The sequence below is a fragment of the Melospiza melodia genome, chromosome 12, assembly GCF_035770615.1.
Source record: "Melospiza melodia melodia isolate bMelMel2 chromosome 12, bMelMel2.pri, whole genome shotgun sequence".
Classification (NCBI taxonomy): Eukaryota; Metazoa; Chordata; class Aves; order Passeriformes; family Passerellidae; genus Melospiza; species Melospiza melodia.
The window spans coordinates 9,859,262-9,879,040 of NC_086205.1; the positions used below are offsets into that span (position 1 = coordinate 9,859,262).

A 19,779-nucleotide genomic window follows, 5' to 3' on the forward strand; every position below is an offset into this window, starting at 1 on the left:
TGGGGGCAGTTTCAGGGGGCAGTTTCAGGTTCAGGAGGCCTCACCTCGACGTGCCACTGCTTGCCCAGCGCGTTGACCACGCGGCCCTCGATGGGCCTGCGGCAGGCGCCGCAGATGGGGATGCCCATCTTGTCATGGCAGGGCAGGCAGTAGAGCTCCCCCTTCAGCTCCCGCGCCTCGGCCGTCAGCTCCTTCCTGCAACACAAACCCGGCTCAGGGCACCGAGGGGAACTCTGCAGCACCCAGGAGCAACTGCTGCAACACTAAACTCAGAGTTAACTTAGGCAACGTTTACACTAAAATACAGCCATTTTAGCTAGTGAAATGCAGTCATTGTCAACTCATCTTTCTAAAATTGCTTTCTCAGACTGCCAGACAAGAAGGTCTGCAGACCATCATGTCTGCAGCTGGACACTCTCACAGACACACCAGGTGCACCTACATGGACACTCACAGTGCCATGCTAAGACTCGAGGTATCTCTGAATGGCAGAGCTCAGGTGCAAGAGCCATCCTAGCAGTGCTCAGCACTGAGACATTTACTTGCACTGTTTCCCATTCTGGGGCAGTACTGTGCCCAGTTAAAATGCCTTCATTGCAAGTAACTCAGGTCAGACAGGTATCAGCGTGGCAATGGACAGTGCCACAAGACTGACATAGCTCATCAAGCCATCTTTCTTTTCTATCCAGGTATTCAAAGTGAAATTATTTTGGACAGCATGGTAACTCCTATTTTTGGAAAACTCTACTATTATAATCTGCACACAGCCTTTCAGATAAATTCATGCCAAGGAACTATTTTCACTTTCATTATAAACTATGTTAGAATAAGAGAATATTGAATGGCAAAATAAAACTAAACTTCCTGAAGTTTTTCCAAACTCATTTCAGTTTCTCCTCACACAATTTCTATTTGCTCAACAATAACAATGTGAAGGCAGCAAAGTTTAGACCTGCACTGCTGACTCAATTGTTTGTCTCTCTCCTTTTTGTCAGAGTTTACAGTATGGCAACATACCCACAGTGGGTGCAGTTGAAGTGATCTGGATGGTAGGAATCATTCCTAAACATCAGAGGCTGCTCATCAATTATCAAGTGGCACTTCTGACAAATGTACTTGCCCAGTCCCTTGGCTTTTTCACGGTTGTGGCATGGCCTGCACAGGTGCCTGGTTGAACAAAGTAAAGGAAAGAAAATATTAAACAACTCTTTCTCCTAAAACAACATATACATACTGTAGGAAGTACTTTATGTAACAGAACTGTCTTCTGAGGTGAGAATAAACATAATTAAGTTTGGTGTCCAGTTTCACAGAGAAGAATGAGTCTAAAGCAGTCACACAGTTGTATTTCCTTCAAAAACTACTCCAACATTCACTGATTTATGTGCCATCAGGGGTATCACCCAGTCATTCTTCTAGGGATCCTTTCCAACCCTCCAGATCTTTTCTGACAGCTGGGCAAGGAAAGGTGGCAACACCCACTATCTATAACTAATGGATCCAACCATAGCAGAGGCATTACAGCACTGGGAGGGAGTCAAGAAGAGAATAAAATATATCAAACCAAAGCGCATTGCTTGAATGCCTTTTACTATGGCTGGATTCCTTAGTCTTCAACATCTAGGGAAAACAAGAGACCTCTTGTTGCCTGCAAATTCCTTTTACTCCTAAGTCAAAGAAAATTAAGAACCATAGAATTTTATGTGGTAAAAGCAGCTGTATTCCTAGCACATGTTCTTGAACACATTACAAGTACACTTCTAAACAGGCAGATAACCCAAATTTATGGTGGAAAAGCTCAGGCAAAGGCATAAAAAAACTTGTGAAGGCTGATGGAAGCCATTGGTCTTATCACCACACTTAGGAGCTCGGAGAAGCTGTTGCCTACTACTTATCCCTCTAGCTGCAACATTGTGGGCTGGGAAGAATTTATGGTAAAAGAAAAATGACAGAGAATGACTTCTGTGGGTTGCTGTGTCCCAAAACTAACAAGTCTGCTTCATTCCTTTCACTGTATCACTATATCAAACACTCACTGAGATTTACAGGTCATTCTCAAGACACATTAGACAAAAGAAAAAGCTCAAATGGAAAGGGCAGATTTACAGATTAAGTAGCAGGTTCTTCACAGGGTCCCTTCCAAAATTCTGCCCTGGCGAATTATTTACCCTTAGATCTGTGAAATGAGGACAAGAATACAACACATGTTGCTGTGAGGCCTCAAACATTTATGACTCTCAGCTGGCAGGTGCCTGTCTAAGTGCTAAGTATCATTATTATTCTCCCCAAATCTGAGTCCTTCTGTCAGCAAGTGTCTCTGCCCAGGCCTGGAAGCACTGTCCGCCCAGACAGAGTCCAGAAAAAGCAGACAGCACCCCATTATAAGGAAAAACACAGCTGTGCTCATCTCAGCATAAAGGCATCAATTTTACTCAGCACTGTCAAATGCAGAGTAATTATACAGGGCTGGACATGGGGACCCCGAAGCAAGAGTCCTGAAAGAGACCCCTCTCATTCAGCTGAATGAGATGCCTTCAGCCATTTGCACTGATAAACCATTATCAACCCCCACCCCACTCACAAACTCTCTGCCCTCCCACAGACCCTCTCTTTTGGAAGCAAAGGGAAGTGCTGGACAGGCTAAGCTGTTACCATAGCAGCCTCCCCTCTCCCTAACCCTCTCCCCCTCCCCCTTCCCACCACTATGGAATTATCCCATTCTGAAGTGTCCTGTTGTGTCTGTTAATACTAGATTTCCCCCAAACAATGCATCTCTCCACCCTCCTAAAATAATCAGGGGACTCCAAGGATTCTGTGTTTGGGGCTGGAGGTTCAGTAGCAGCCTTCAGTAAGCACCATGAACACTGGAATATTCATGCAGGATACTCATATCTATAGCAGCAGCCCCAGTGCCAAGAGCTCAGCTGGGAAGAAGACTGCTCCTCAGTGCTGGGGTGTCCTCTCCCCTGCTCCTGTGTGACTGAGCTGATAATGTGCTATCAGAGCAAGGAGGACACTATATAGAGGGGCTCCCCTCTGCTCTCAGCAACTCTGAAACTTTGCACTGTCTTGGAATCATCTTGCTTGCTCTGCTGTTTCTAATTTGCTGTCATCAGAAGGAGTTCGTTGAGACATCTCCCAAAAGGATCCTATAATCCACCAACAGGACGGCATTGTACAGAGGTAAGAGACCAACTTCTGTTAGTAGGAGCTTTTTTTGGGTTTTTTTGAGCTTTCCTAATAGCATTAGTTTTAGCTGGTGCCAGTGAGGAGCAGAACACCTACTGAGGTGGATGAATATAATGGAAATGTCTGAATCTAAGAATAGGCAGCATTTTCTAAACTTCAAAGAATAATTTCCTTGTCTTTATGTCACTCCTTCAAAACAAAAAAGGTTTTCAAACTTTTGTACCTAATGTATATCCATTTTGCCAGTTGTGTGGTAGGTCTAGTGCTCTCTGACACTGCTTTGATGCTTACAATAACCAAGTGTTTCAGCTGAAAAACAGGCTCAGCAGAGAGTGATTTTCAAGAGAATAACTTCAGTCAGAAAAGGACTATTTCTAATGAAGAGTACTTTGAGTGAAGGATAGGAGATACTCATTGACAAGACACTGAAGTCATAATCATAAAAATGCACAAACCAGAAACTGCTCTAGCTGAGAGCAAGAACAGGAATTTGTAATACCTACCACAAACCCTAACATACAGGTCAGTGGGCAAACAAAAGCTCCAAACTAGCCAGGTAACTGTGTTCAATGAGCTAAAGATTTCTCCTGCTAGTTCTTTCATTAATGACAGACAGAGCATCTGCTGAAAGACTGACTGCATTATGTCCACACTGACAGCCTTGTGGATTGTTCTCTTGCCTGTTTCTGAGCACAAGAGAAACAGTGCATGAAATATGGTCAGGGTGCATGCATGTATTTCAAATGAGCAGGGACATCCCCTTTCAGCTCAGCCCTGGGAGGCCTGGGATAATGGCTCATTCCAGAACAGTGCTCTGTTCAGCAATACGTAAATCACTAAATATTCACACAACATCAAGAGTGCAGTCCAAGCAGAAATTACTGGATAATGAGCCAGACTCCTAAAGGAGTTTTCTGTCTGTGGAATGAAAGCCTCTTGCACCATACAGCTTAACACAGACTACACATTATAGGTCATTTGTGAAGGTTTCTAGTTTGCTCTTAGCATTTATACAGACTATAGGAATCCCAGTGATTTGTTTGTAAAAATAAAAAGACTAAACACATTTATTTTAAATTTATAGGATAAATCCAAGGAAAATAGGAGCGGAATTGCAAATAACTGCAAAGGGCTTTCAACAGCTTCTAAAGAAGACACTGTCAGAGAATTACTACTTTTCTAAAGTTGTAGAATTTTCTTGAAAGCATGTAAAGTCTAAAAATAAGCCCAACAATTAATTCTAGTGACATGCTGGCTTTTTTCTGAACCTACTCAAGTGCTACACCACTATTTTCACCCATTAACTACAATTACAAAAAAAAAACCATTAAAGCTGTAATTAAAATTTCATTTTAACTTAAAACATAAGCAAAATTAATCTCACTTCACCTTGCTCTAAAAAGTAAATTAGATAATAGCAGCTTTCCTGTGAAGGCTGTCATTTGCAACCACTGAATCTATTCCAATTTTATCATTAGTTCTAAGCCTCTCTCTTCCTGACACTGACATACTGGGCTTCCAGATAGCTCTGACATTCTCCTTTCTACTCCAGCCCACAGCATTTTGCACTGAAAGCATGTCTGTATAGAAATCCACAGCAGACTCAATGCTGCCATCAGTGAGGATAAAGCTCTCAACTTTGAAGTCTTGCCTATTCTAAGTCTGGCACTGACACACAGCTGAATCTGAATTTCCAAGATCTGCCTTAGGAAAGCAATTCAAATTAATTGGTTCAGTGTATCATGCTGTTAAACTCCCAATTATCAGCTTGTAACAGGGAAAACAGGGAAAAGTCTGCTTATTCTTTCATTTTGGGAACTGATTTAAAGCATTATCAGTAAGACAAGAGCCATCCCAGTCTGTTCTATCAGACAACCCTGCTTTCTGCTTTCTCAGCTGCTCCAAGCCAGCATTTACTGCTTGCTCAGGTGTCACAACCATGGACAGAGCAATGTTTAGCCATAATACTATCCCCAGCAGGTGTGTACACAAAGATCACCTGATTTACACCTTTTGCAGATGAAAAGCATAATTAAACAATGGGCCTGACATGAAAAAAAGGGTTAATAGCTAGAACATGAAGTGATAAGCATCATCATAAATTAACAGCCAGTAAAAAGGCATGGTCTCATGTGTTTCTCCTTTGGTATGCAACAGAAAAATACATATTTAAACTAATTCCATCCAGGGAGGACAAGTATGTGAGTCAATGTTACTATCCCATACAAACTTTAAAACCTGCAAGGCCCAAGAATTTACTTTGTAAGGGACAAATGAAGAATATAAACAAAAAATTGTGGTCTCATCTTTAAACTTGTAACCTTCATAAAAAAAAAGGCATTTTCTTTTTGTATGTAAAAGCACAATTTCCCAAGTATTTTTACAGATAAGAACAAAAAGGGCTGTACAGTCTTCCTTGCACATGCAATTGCAAGTAATGGCAAGTTAGCAACTTGTAATAAATCCAGAAGAGTATCCAAGCAATGCATGAAGTAAGAAGGGCCCTCTGTGGCCATAGGCAGAACTTCAAATTTCTAAATTTCATCCAGTCTCCCTGCTGTTGACTTTGTCTCTTCAACTGTGAACCAAATAGAAGTGATCTAGCACATTTGTCTCCAGTTATTCCAGTTTTCTCTTCACCTGAAAGTAACAGCAGCCAAACTGAAGATATTAATTACCTTAGAATTCTCTTACATTTACCAATATATTTGTTTGTCCTTAATCCCATTTCAGTTCTCTATGATCCCAATATTTTTGGGCATCTGAACAATGAATTCTGTTGGGGAGCTGGATGCATAATGGATATATTTAAAGATGTATTGAATACTATGGAGAAATGCTCAGTCAGTACAAAAGGCAAGAGTGAGCAAAGTGGAGGTGCTGCTGCACAGACTGTAACACTTCTGAGAAATCTAAGTAATAGAGACAATGCTGGAACTTCAGACCACCTGCATTTCCCTACTACCTACACCCACAGACAAGCAATGTACAAAAAGCCATGGGCAGGTGCTCAGAAAATCCTATCACACTTCTTGTTGATGCTGTTCAGGACATTGCAAACAGAGGCTGGCAGAGCTAAGACCAGTTTTGCTAAGCTTCTACTTGGAAAAGGCTCTGGATAAACCACAGTGGAGCTCAGGTTTTTGAAGGATGACACACTTTGAGAGGTGACTGACAGCATGGGCATTATTTAAAATCTTCTCTGGGTCAATTCAGCGTCAAATGAGATGTTGCTACCCATCTGAAAAGTTTCCTTCTACATTGGAACTAGGTGCATTTGCCTTAAACACAGGACTTTAAACTAAAATAATGCTCAAAGGTTCAGGAACCCTGTGGGTTTTTAAATAACAGCAATATTTGACCTGTCTTTTATCTCTTTTAAAAACAAGACATATTCTAAGCTAGATCACCTTACAACAAATACCTGTGCTCAGAAAAGCTGACTCATCAGGAACTCCAAAGTCCTGAATCAGGCTTTCAAATTGAAATACGGCAAATACTTTCTAGTTAGATATACAGAACTCACTCCTGCTCCTCTTAACCAGACACACAAGCATCTCACTACCTGGTTATAAGACTGACCTCAGCACAGGCTAGAGACCAACTCATCACCAGCTAGCCAGCTCTTCATTGGGGTTCCTTCCATGGGAATCACTGCTCTGGTAAATTCAGCTGAGCAGAGGGTATTCAGAATTCTAATATAACATTTAAATTCAGACTGATCTGTCATACCAAACACTGATGCTAGCAGACAGGAGACATTGCTGACTTTCATGTATGGGTTCTTCAGTCTGTCTTTTTTTTGTTTTGCACAGATCTCAGTTCTTCTGTAATATAACATCTTAATTCTTTCACATTTAGGGCTTTTTCTTCTGCAGAACTGTGGAGAAAAATGAATGGGCCTGCAGCTTCAAGCCAGCTCTTCAACTGCTCAAATCAATCAAATTTCAGTTTGGAAACATCAGAGCAATGTGGCAAAGAGACACACCTTGAGAACATGATTTTTGCCATTTTCTACTTTCTGGACTTCATCCTGGCTTTTGCTGGCAATGCCCTGGCTCTTTGGCTTTTCATCCGGGACCAGAAGTCAGGCACACCTGCCAACATTTTCCTGATGCACCTTGCTGTGGCTGACCTGTTCTTTGTGCTGGTACTCCCCACCCGGCTGGTGTACCATTTTTCTGGTAACCATTGGCCATTTGGTGAGATCCCATGCAGACTCACAGGCTTTCTTTTCTACCTCAACATGTATGCCAGTATTTACTTCCTGATGTGCATCAGTGTTGACCGTTTCCTGGCCATCGTGCACCCGGTGAAGTCCATCAAGCTCCGCAGGCCCCGCTATGCCCACGTGACGTGTGTATTCCTGTGGGTCGTTGTTGGGGTGGCAATGGCACCTCTGCTGCTCAGTGTGCAGACTGTCCAGATGAAAAACACAACTGTGTGCCTGCAGCTCTACAGAGAAAAGGCCTCACGCCACGCCCTCGTGTCCTTAGCAGTGGCATTCACCTTCCCCTTTGTGACTACGGTGACCTGCTACCTACTCATCATCCAGAGCCTGAAGAGTGGGAACCGAGTTGAGAAACACCTAAAGGAAAAAGCTGTCAAAATGATCATCATGGTCCTGATGATCTTCCTAATTTGCTTTGTACCTTACCACGTCAATCGCTTCATTTATATTCTCCACTACAACGGGAGCAGAGCTTCCTGTGAAACGCAGCGTCTGCTGGCCCTCAGCAACCGCGTCACCTCCTGCCTCACCAGCCTCAACGGGGCCTTCGACCCCATCATGTATTTTTTTGTGGCTGAGAAATTCCGTGAGGCTTTGTGCAATCTGTTCTGCATTAAAAAGACCATAATGTTGCCTCAAACATATGAGGGTAAGACAAATGAAAGCTCACTAAGTGCTAAATCTGAACTGTGAACATGACTCTTATCAGTGCTTCATCTTAAGAACACTCTCTTCCACCAAAATCAGCTGAGAGCACAAATATGCAGCAAGACAGTCCAACCAGAGTGAAACTCATCCTGAAAAGAGAAGTTGTTTTTATGGGGCTGCCATTAACAAGAACCCCTTGACCATAGAGAACACATGTGTTTGTGTTGCTGAAACTGCAAACAGAAGGACAGATCCTCTGGTTTCCAAGAACTGAAACTGGGGGTTGAGCATTTAGGAATAGGGAAGGGGGACAATGAGGGAAATGGACCCATGTATTTTGTTTTTTCAAATAACTGAATTCCCAAAGCACTCAGTGCTTTCTCTGCGCAATGCATACAGCCTTATTTAAAATTTCACATTGTTCCAGCAGTAGAGATCCACTCCTGAGACAGACCTGCCCGATGAAAAAACCTCCACATTTGCACATCTTGTTCAAGTTTCTGAATTCAAAGTGTTTATATGTAATAGAGAGAAAATTGGTACTAAATGGTGACAGGAAAAAAAAAATCAGAATGAAGCAATGAACCCAGTCTGGACAGGAATTAAGACAGAAGAGATTCCTAGCTTTAAGATGGTTTACAGTTCTTTTTTGTGACTTATCTAGCAAGACTACTCCTTCACTATGGATAAGTAGGGATTATTGTTATTCTCACTGATAAAAACTGCATCCAGCAAAACACGCCTGCTACAATGAAAAGGGAAAAAAAGAACACACAAGCTTCCAATAATTCCTAAAAGACTGCTTCAATGCTATGGATATAAATGTTACAGGAAATCATGTGGCAGGCGAAATATATTGTTACAGAGATACACACACAACTCTGCTAAGTTTTGGGAACGAGTTCCTTACCATCTGAGATTTGGTCCACAAATTACAAAATCAAACATCCTTTATCTTGCTTGAACTTTTATCCTGACTGCTTCCCAAAAACACCCTAAGTGCTATTCCAACAGCCCATTCTAGCAAGATGAGATGCCAAAATAAAATCAATTATGCCCAGCTCAAAAAACTAACGCACAGAGGTTACATGCAGTATGAAAAAATAAGAGGGAGTTGAGAAGACTCCCTGCTGGACAGATACAAGTATGTGAACTTTTCTTCCTTCCTTCACCACTTAGTTAGTGAAAATATAAACTCTAGGAAACTACTAGGCTTTGCTCATAACATATGAAAGCCTAAAATTAACTCTGAATTGTGCAACACTGTCTTTTAACTGCTGGACTGTTTTATTTTCTTATAATTGTATGCTTTTGTATAAGCTCTCTTTTGTATTTTCATTTCTTATTTCCAAATTAAATGCATTAATTGACCTCTAGCATTCATTGTGTATTTCTGCATTTAAAATAAATAATTTCTGAAGACCAGTGGAATGACAGGCTGAGAAGACTTTGCTGTAATCATTGTGTTGTTCTTTTGGCCTTTTGCTACATCTTGATTTCCTGCTCAGCAGCTTACCTGATGAACAGCCTGCCTGAGATCACCCAATCCCTTTTTTCACTTATTATGCAGCCTTCTGCCTGAAATTCCTTTCTTTTCCAGAATGCATTCAGTAGCCACTAAAACTTGAGTTTCTATTGAAAACAAGAACATGTTTCATTGGATGAAGAACTTCTCACCTAACAAGTTATTCCTAAACTTTCTTCTGTACCTTTTCAAGCTTTCCTTCTCAGTGTAAAACTAACTGTAAAACCACTCTCAGCAGCTCATAGCTGCATCAATAACACATTAATAAAACTTTCTGTGCTCCTGCTCCCTCTTACCTGCCAGCATTCTTCACAAAACCCAGGTCAGCAAGGGTCACATCGCAGAGCTCACAGCGGAAACATTCTGGGTGCCAGTTGTTGTTCATTGCCTTGATAACACGCCCAGTAATGAACTCACCTGCAAAAGGAAACCATGAGATCCATGCAGAAAACAGTCTAATCAAAATCTACTGTCCTTCACAGTCCTTCCACTTTAATTCCATAACTACTATTACAGTCTAACTTTCAAAAAAACCCAAAATTATTCCCACAACCAGAATAGCCCAAAATCACTGCTGGTATCATGCTTTGTTCTCATCCAGAGCTCCCGACTCCTTAAAGCAACCCCAACAACCCTAGCCCAAGGGATTGGATGTCCCAGCAATGCTGCAAGGTTTGCACAGCCCTGCAGCTGTTAAGCCCTGGTTGATATTTGCCATTTCTTACCACATTCTCCACAGCAAGGAGCAAACAGCATCTGGAAGTCATGCTCACAGTACTTCCTACCTTCAAACTGCAAACAAAACAAGAGAGAAGGAGTCCTCATGAATAACTGAACTACTTTTACATCTTGACAGTGCAGCATGATTTTCCATTGATACGACCATTTAATCAAGGTCACATTTTCCAGTTCTAGCCCCCTACACACCTGTTTTTCTCTTAAAGGCTCTCATTCAAGAAATATCCACATATGGCTTCAGCCTCGTGGTGAATTTGCACAGGTAAACTAATAGCAATGCTGCTAGAGTACAGTAAAAATCCTGAAGAATACCCCAAAATCCTTTCATTATAGTTGCATTTAATTTCATTTTTGCTTTAGTTTAGTTCAGAACCACTGTTCCTCCTACATGAGGCTAAAACTCATGCCAAAATAAAATACAGCAAGTTTAAACCAATGTGTTATTCAAAATGTGTGCTTGTGCAGATTCTGTAAAAGAACTCAATCTAGCTTTTAAATGGGTTCACTTATTACAGTTGCCAACTGGAACAGTTTAGTACAATTGTCTAAAAATAAAGACAAAAAAATCACTTTTGTCTAATGAAATATTAAGGCCAGGTTGGACAGTGCTTTGAGCAACCTGTCCAGTGGAGAGTGGCCCTGCGTGATGATTTGTAAAGTCCCTTCCAACCCAAACCATTTTGTGATTTTTGCGATGATTAACAAAACACTTTTTATTTTCTTTTTGAAATGCATGTTACCCAAAGAGCAGCTTTTGCTGTGAGAAGAAAAAAAAAAAGGAGATTAAGTTGGAAGCTCCTCCAAAAAATGGCGACAAATATTTATGGCTAAGAAATTAAACACGCAAGAAAGCTGAGAATTCCTTGCACTTTATCAGAGCTATTTCTCCTCTCTTCCAAGCAGCATGGGAACTTACCTCATAGAAGAGTCCCTCTGGGAACTGCCGGAAGCACTGGGCACAGACAAAGCAGCTCTCGTGGTACAGCTCCCCATTGCTGTTCACAATCCTCTCGGCAGGGTCGAAGCGCGCCTGGCAGCGCTCGCACACGGCGTTCGCCAGAGCGTCAGACATGTTACTGCAACAAAGGCAAGGGCAAGAGCATTTACCAACACAACATTCCAGCTGCTTTAAACTCCCTTTGGCAACAAAAAGATCAATGAGTCACTGACATCAGTTAGAAATAAGGTTCTGACAACTCGTATGCGGCAGATGAAGTCAAGTAACAGATGTACCTATTGCACACTTTTGGCTACTTCACCAAAGCTTCACGCCATTACATCATACTGCTAACAGCTCATAGAAAATACCCACTATTTCTCACAAATCATCAGTTTGGGGAGCAGCAAACCCAATGATCCTGACTTCTTGGGCCCATGGATTTTCTGATGTGTAGTCAGCACTGATATCCCACTGCACTCTTCCCCTTCACTGTCAGCAGTAACAAACCATTTTCCCCTCCACAGGCCCCTGTCCTCCTGACAAATTAGTTCAAACTGTCAAATGCTATGGGCAGGGAGAAGTCCCTCTAGCTGGCATGGCCAACACCTCAGCTTCATTTCCTCAGAACATGAGGCAAGCCCCCCCCCCCCCCCCAAGCCACACTTATAAATCACATAACATTTCCTCAGCCTACCCTAGAATAAGGAATCACCCTAATCTCTTCCACAACCTACCCTAGAATAAGGAATCACCCTAATCTCTTCTACAAAGTTCTCATGCTTGCCAGCATACTACTATAAGTTAATGCAGTTTTAAAATGTATAGCACATGTGCAAAGCAGGGGGGAAAAATTATCAGGTATATCTCAGTTTCTTGTTGCAGTGTGATTTTCCTTTTAACCACCAGACTATCCAACAGTGTAAAACCTCAATATTACTACACCTTTAGTTACAGAATTTTTTTTTTATGCCTTCTGGACACCTTTTGATTTCCATGATTGGAAAGACTGCAATTTTATAGGTAGAAGTATAAAAAATTGCTACCATGTTAAAAAAATCTCCAAACTACTTGTATGGTACTTTCCTGAGATAGGTAATATATGCATAAAATGAAAGACAGCTTGTTTCACAAGGCTTTTTTCTTTCTTTTTAGATTCAAAGGTACTCTGAACTGATTTTCCACTGTTAATGTTACTCAACAACCCAACATGCTACTTTCCCCACCTCCTCATGGAGAACAGTAATTCAAGAAGCTTTTCCAGGAGCAGATTCTCTTTGCTCTGGTCAGAGATGTGCCCTCCAAACCAGGCCAGTGTCTGCATTCCAGCGCTTCATGCCCAGAGCACAACTGGAATGAGCAGGGAGCAGCCTCCCACTCCTGGGGCAGCACAACCAGCCCTGACTCCAGCTGCCTGAGCTGAGCCAAGGGTCTCTCCTCTGCAGAGGGGACACCCAGGGCACACCCTGGACTGTGACCTAGAGCCACCCCTCAGTAAAACCAGACTGACTTTCTATGCTGCAGTTCCAAGGGAGGCAAAAACCAAGACAGACCACAATAGCTTCAAGAATGGAGTACCAATTTAGCAAAAATTTGTTACAACTCGTTTCCTTCTTGCAGTACAAAGGATATGTAAAAAAACAGACATGGACTGGAATTAGGGACAAGAGGAAATCCTGTAATTTCATAAACTAGAGATTATAGGTTAAAGAAATATTTTTTATCCTGACACAGTACCAAGGGAATGGGTCAACACTAAAACATCAGTGTTTGCAGAAAGCCATCACCTAATCAGCTTGGTTTTCAGTCATCACTCTTCCAGCTACACCACACAAATCTGTACCAGGACTTGAAAATATAATCTTCCCTTCAAGTACTTCTTCCCTGTTGAAAAATTCAGTTCCTAAATTCCAAGACTTGAGCTAGCCTACAGCCAAGATTAATAAAGACTGATGTCATCATAGTGAAAAATCTCCTCTAGGAGAAAAAACAGGCAAACCAGCAAGTGTTACACTTTAGACACTAACAGCAAAGCAATATCTTGTGTTTGTTGGGTTTTTTCCTTTATAAATGTGAATTCAACATTTAAAAAAAACCCTAATTTTCTTTCTTTTTTTCTTTCTCCCAAGGGACACACCAGTGCCAGTATCAACATGCAGGGTGAACTCTGCTAGAGCAGCCACCCCCACAATGGCATTTCACAACAACTCAAGCCTGCAACCTGCATGAAATGCACTGCAGCTGGGACACTGCACAGCAGCCACCCCAGGAGGGATTCCCACACAAGTCCCACCACTGTCTTGGTAACAAAGATAATGGTGACCCAGGGACTCCCCTGATGTTGATGCTGCTCCTGACAAGACTTCCTCAAAAGCATAAGAAAGATGATCGTGATACAGTCTGAGCTGTCCACCCAAATGAGCTAATAAGTGTGACTCATTATGAGGATGAGAGAAACTATTAGTCCAGGAAAATATAAATGAAAGAACCAGTACAAAAAATAACAACTCAGTTCTCTGCCTCAGCTGAACCTTTTGGGAAGAGCCAGACTACAGGAGTCAAGTGAACCCCATCAGCTCGTGACCAATGTACCTCCTGCAATGCAAACCAGCAGCTGTGGCTTTCTGACAATCCACACCAAGAGTTTTGCATCCTTGCTCTTTTTCCATTTTTAACTCTGCATCCCTTTTCGCTTAAGACATTTTATTGTCTTGCACTCAAGCTACAATTTGCCACTTCATCATTGCCCTAAAGATACGACTTTGCATTTATTCAAAGGTTTAACTTTAACATCTACCAATTTCTTAATTTCCCCTGAGTACACGGCCCTGCATGCCCTCTTGTTTATACAAAACCAAGCATTTTTTCAACTAGCTCAAGGTTAAAATTAATCAAAGCTGGAAGGCAGAGGGAGCACCTTGCTAATTCACAGCATTTTTAAGGTTCAGTTTACCACACTGCTGCAAAAGCACTTCTGCTGGCAGCACAAGGAAAGGAAGAGTAACACCACAACCATCCTTTCCAAAAGTCTGACTTGCTGTGCCACTCATCAGATATCTACACCCAAATCTTTCCCACAAAGGACAGTCCCCAATATAAAGTGCTTCTTCTATTCTGTTTGCTCATTGATTTTTTGCTATTCAGTAAAATAAAGAATCTTCCTCTGTTTTAACAATAAGCTGGTGACACAAAGACAGGAAAGGCTGTTAAAACACGATGAGATCAGCATCCTGAAGTTATCCTGTCCTGCACAAACCCAAAAAATATCAGCATTGGAACAATGCTTTTCCCAATCTTTCATCAGTATGTGCTGTATCTTTAACAGATTATCTTTGACAAAGTACCTGATTTACAGAAATTATGTTGTTACCATTATAACTAGGTTTCTCATGCTTTGACTTCTCAGAAGTATTTACTCTAAAGTACCAGCATAGGTCTTGAATGGAAAAAAAAAGAAACAAAAAAGAGAAACAAAAGTTCCTTCTTTACAGAAATATTTGAAAGCATTTTACCTCCTTCTATCACTGAAGTCAATACTACCTCTGTTTGAAAACATTTGTTCACAGGGATCTACCACTGGTGACAGATTGAGGAAAAAGAAGCAAATATAATAATTCCAATGCTAAGAGATCAGAAGAGGAGCTCCAGCCTTCACCATCACACTTGCAGATTTCATTATTTTAAACGTGGCTACAAGGCAAAATGAACCAGACATTGGACAATCAGGAGAACAGATGAACAGCCTCAGATTTTGCCTCAGAAGAACAGGAACTGCAGGAGTGAAGAGTGCTTCTGTCAGAAAAGCCCAGTCAAAAAAAGTTTTCTTTAATTGCTTTCAAAAGTTTTTTGACTTTAGTGTCACATAGATTTCTTCTTCATCACAATGCTGAATGAAGAATTGTTTAATAGTGACCCAAAATCTTGCAGATACAAAAAGAAAGCAAGACAATACTTGGAGACACAAGAACCCAGAGCATTATCCAAACCTCGGCAGAGAGCAAAACCTATGCTGTGGAACCCTAAAAATATGTTTTCTGCTCATTCTGATCTGCCAGTAGGAGCAAGTGTATACAGAAAATATCACAACACGATTACATTTCTGGTATGTATGCACAGACAGATATGATGAACTGGAAAAGCTATCACCACTTGTTTGTGTCACAGCAGCCAAGACAAAAATGAGAGCGCTCCAGGAGAGGGGCTGGTTCCCACCCCCACAGCACAGCTGAGAATTACTGACTTAAAGCCCTCAATGTTGCCAAAGATACAAATGAAATCTCCTGGGACAATACCAGAGTTTTTGATTAATTTCACAGATAATGACTAATGCAAAGAACAAAAGAGGAAGGGTGTCAGTTCATGAACTAGGGCTGAAAAACAGCCCCCAGCTATCCTTATCATTCCAAAAATCTCTCTGCAATGGACTTATCTGGACAACTTTTCCAAACTGAATCAACTTCTTTAGTATGCTTATTATTAAACTTGTCATAAAATGTTGGAAAAAATATTTCCCATTTGTTTAATGCATGATTGGTTGTGCATTTGGTAAACTACATGCATAGCTTAACATTTTCAGCCTTTCTCCTTATGCTTGCATTGAATTTTCAGTTCATGCTAAATACTTTTTCACTGACTAAATAAGAAATTAATAATGTTTCTCTCAGTATATCTTCCTTGATCATGCAGCCCCCAAACTCTCTGTGAAATAAACACTTTTCTTTCTTACTTAGAACAGAGGGATAACCAAAATTAAGAAAAACATCCAAATGTAACTTATGGTCACAATATGAGAAAAAACCAATGTCTCCTTGGGCCTACCAGCAACAGCAATTTGCAATTGAGTAGAAACTGGAGGGGTTAAAAAATAAAATAACACATATTGCAGCTGAGGCCAGAGTACAAGGTCTGTATGGCTGACCTGCAGGAAGCTGCAATCAGGCAGACTTTTGAGACTAGCACCAGAAAAATCTCTTGGTATTCACGCAGAAAAAAGTCCTATGCCATGGATACTTGGGAGTCCCTCTCGACACCAGGACATACTTGTTACCAGTAAATGATGACCAATTACTTGTAGAGACACACAGTTAGCAGTGTTTACTCAGCCCAGGTAAATATAAAGATAAAGAAACATACAGGTTTTAAATAAAATATTCCTCTTGCACAGGAAAACCACCCTTTTATTATCAAGCATGCACCACTTCATCCAGAATGTCTATTTGAGAAACAACTCCTTACACACATTACATCTTTCTCTTCTTCACTTCCACTAGCTCAAAGGAGCTTAAATATGATGTGTGTTTACCAGCACTGACAACACAAATCATTCCCCACGTGTATTCAGCAATTATCTCCAACAAGCAGCAGCACTACTGCTGATTACTCTCCTTTGCCTGAATAAAGGACATAAACTATCAAGGCCTATCAGGAAGGAGAAGCAAAAATTATCACTAGCTCAAAACCCATGGATAAAATAATTCAGGAGAGAAACATCTCAAATGGATTAAAATTGTCAGCACTGTGACCTGCTCAATAAAATCAAAATATATTGGCTTTATGCTTATGTTGCTTCAAGAACTATGATGTGAAAAACATACTCAGTTTATTTGTACATCTGCTTTTTCAGAGCTTTTCCTTCCTCTCACAGGCCTCTTTCATGCTTCTCACTTTTCCTGACCAGCACTGTCTCCACTCAATGGCATCACCATTTCCTTCACCTCCTTGTTAGCTCCCCTCATTAAATTCTCATATGTTCACACCCACAGCTTCTCGTAGGAAAAATAAAAAATTTACCAACTAACTAAGAGCTATTAGCTAAAAAGAGCGGGAAAAGGAGAGTTTTAGTGAGGGATGCACAACTTATATTGAGAAGCCAAACTAATTCCTAGTGTCCAGGTAAGCATCAGGCCAACTTCCTGCTAAGAAAAGTCTAAAATTCAGAACTAACTGCTAGAAAAAGAAAACTATCTCTCCTGGATACTCACTGCTCTCTCCAGTGACTCAGACTTCAGATCCCATATTGCTGCTGCAGCTCACAGTTCTCCCAAAATGCAAGAAACTAAGTTTGATTTAACTACTGCTAAGTTACTGCCACAGCATATATTGCAGTTGAGATAGCCATGACACACAGAGCATCACCACACAATTTCAGAAAGCTCCAACTCAGTTGGAGCTTACACAGTTACACTTTCCCTCTTCACAAGGCTGCAACCATTGGCCCTCCTTGTTCTGTAGCCCAGCCTTTTATCCCCTCCTGTTGATGCCCTGCCCCTGTGTGCCCTCTGTTCCCTTTGGTGGTTGCTCAGTGCCCCTGGGCACTCCATGGCTCGTTGCTGTCAGTGCTGCTCACAGCTGTGCCCACTGGGGATGAGGCTGGGCCATTACCACAAACTGTGTACCTACAATTTACCTCCTGCACAAAATTAACTAATGAAAATTCAGGAGTAAAATTTTAATGTGAAGCCTGGAAAAAGTAATGATCATGTCAAGCAATGGAATAGTCTGGACAGATTTAAGAAGCTCTGGTTTACACGTTCTCATGAAGCAGCTACAGTTGAAAGCTTTGGTTTCGGAAGCTGGATTGGAGTTATTTACAAAACCTAAAATCAATGAACTTGCTATTAACAGTATGGGTAAAGAATTGACTACTGAACCCTAAAACCCAAAGAATGAAAGAATTTTATCAACATTTTGAAAAATTACTGCATTTCACCCTTATTTTACTCCCACAGTGCCCAAATGCTTCACCATTAACACCACTAACACTGTCACAATTTGACACTGGACAAACGCCAGGCACTCAAACAGTCACTCACCCTCCCCTGCTACAGCTGGGCAGAAGAGAGGAAAAAAATTAAACAAAGAGTTCATGAGTTGAGATAAGGACTGGGAGAAAACATTCCAAGGGCAAAACAGTCTCAACTCAGAGGCACAAAGTGTATTTCTTACTAAAAAAGTGAGAGGAGGATAATGAGAAATAAATAAGCCCTTAAAACACATTTTTTCTCCCAACACCTCCCTCCTTCCCACGGAGAGTGCAGGGACACAGGGCATGGGGGTTTTGGTCAGTTCACCACCCGTGGTTTCTCTCACTGCTCAGAGAGAGGAGCCACTCCCATGTGAGACCGTGGGGTCCCTGCTCACAGGAGACAGCTCTCCAACATGGTTCCAATCCCACATGCAGCAGTCCTCCCAAAACTGTTGTGGCATTGGACACTCTTCCATGGGGTGCAGTCCTCCTCCAGACTGGAAGCAGGGCCCCCTCTCTCCACTGGGTCTCCCACTGGATCACAGCCTCCTCCAGGCATTCATCTCCTCTGGTGTGGGCACCTTTCCCACTACAGGTGGATCTCTGCATCCCCCATGGATCCCCATGGGCTGTGGCTGGATCTCTGCATCCCCCATGGATCCCTATGGGCTGCAGGGGCACAGCTGCTTCACCAAGGTCCTCACCACAGCCTGCAGAGAAATCTCAGCTCCAGCACCTGGAGCCCCTTCTCTCTCTCCTTCTCCATTGTCCATGTTGTTTTCCTCATGCGCTCTCACTTCCTTCTCTTCTCTGGCTAGTAAAAAATTGTGCCCCACTTTCTTTTGATCTTCTTCTTCAATGACATCACAGAGGCATTACCAATAGCTCTAAGTGGCCCAGCCTTGGCCATGTCCATCTTCAGAGCCATCAGGGACTGGCTCTGCCGGACATGGTGGAAGCCTCTACCAGCCTCTCACAGAAGCCACCTCTGTGGCCACCCCTGCTACCAAAAACCAGGCCATGCAAAACCAACACAAGCACTAATTCTGGTTCTGAACAGTCCAGCACAGAAATGGGAAAGGTTCTCCATTGTTGCCTTCCTGTTATTGTTAAAAACTGAAAGCTTTCTCATCAGGAAAGTCCTTTCCTTCTTAATCTACTTGGAAATGGAAACAAAGCCACCTCCTCCCCTCTGGCTCTGTGCCAACAATTCTCACTTTAAATAAAGCAGCCCCACCACCAGAACCGAAAATCCATCAAATCCTGCAAAATGCTTTCACAACGCCATTCCCTTCACCTTGGAGACCTACCCAGGAGTGCCAGGTGCCGTGTGTGTCCTGCTGCTCAGCAGGGACCCCGTGCCACTGAGGCGATCCTGCCGGCGCTGGTAGAGCTTGGAGGCTGCCAGCCCGCGGAGCCTGAGGCCGGCCATGCACCCCGGCCCCTCTGCAGGGAGTGCAGGGACACGGCGGGAGCAACGCCGGCAGCGCGACGCTCAGTGAGTCACCTTCCTGCGGGCTGCTGGTTTACATTGCAGAAGAGCTGAAGCAGGATGCACAGACACCCCAGCAAGCACAGCCTCTCTGCCATTCTGCCATATCCTTAAAGACCTGACAGCCTCCTTCCTGTATTCCACTAGGAATTATTTACTTAATGCAGCACACTAGGGGCTACCTCATTCTTTCCTAGCCTTGCAGAATGCATCTGTATAAATGTCACAACTGAGGTAAAAAAAAAATAAATCCTGAGTCTTCACATAATTAGAC

The 19,779-nt window shown here is 42.2% G+C and overlaps 2 protein-coding genes across 2 annotated transcripts in view; one reads left to right on the top strand and one right to left on the bottom strand.

Annotated features, from left to right (window-relative positions):
* The window catches only part of LIMS2 (LIM zinc finger domain containing 2), a 32,391-nt gene that overhangs the window by 7,379 nt on the left and 5,233 nt on the right, over positions 1–19,779 (bottom strand). The window contains exons 2-6 of the mRNA XM_063166783.1: positions 11,248–11,407; positions 10,319–10,385; positions 9,890–10,010; positions 1,018–1,167; positions 45–195 (exon numbers count right to left, since the gene is read on the bottom strand). Coding sequence (XP_063022853.1) covers positions 45–195; positions 1,018–1,167; positions 9,890–10,010; positions 10,319–10,385; positions 11,248–11,407 — 649 coding nt within the window. The remainder of the gene's footprint in view (positions 1–44; positions 196–1,017; positions 1,168–9,889; positions 10,011–10,318; positions 10,386–11,247; positions 11,408–19,779) is intronic.
* On the top strand, positions 2,786–9,711 carry GPR17 (G protein-coupled receptor 17). The gene is made up of 2 exons (XM_063166763.1): positions 2,786–3,183; positions 7,051–9,711. Exon 2 carries the CDS (start codon positions 7,082–7,084, stop codon positions 8,111–8,113), a length of 1,032 nt encoding a protein of 343 aa, XP_063022833.1. The 5' UTR covers positions 2,786–3,183; positions 7,051–7,081; the 3' UTR covers positions 8,114–9,711.

What these genes read in the sequence shown, in the direction of transcription:
- GPR17 (XM_063166763.1), top strand. Translation starts at nt 7,082, where the DNA reads ATGAATGGGCCTGCAGCTTCAAGCCAGCTCTTCAACTGCTCAAATCAA.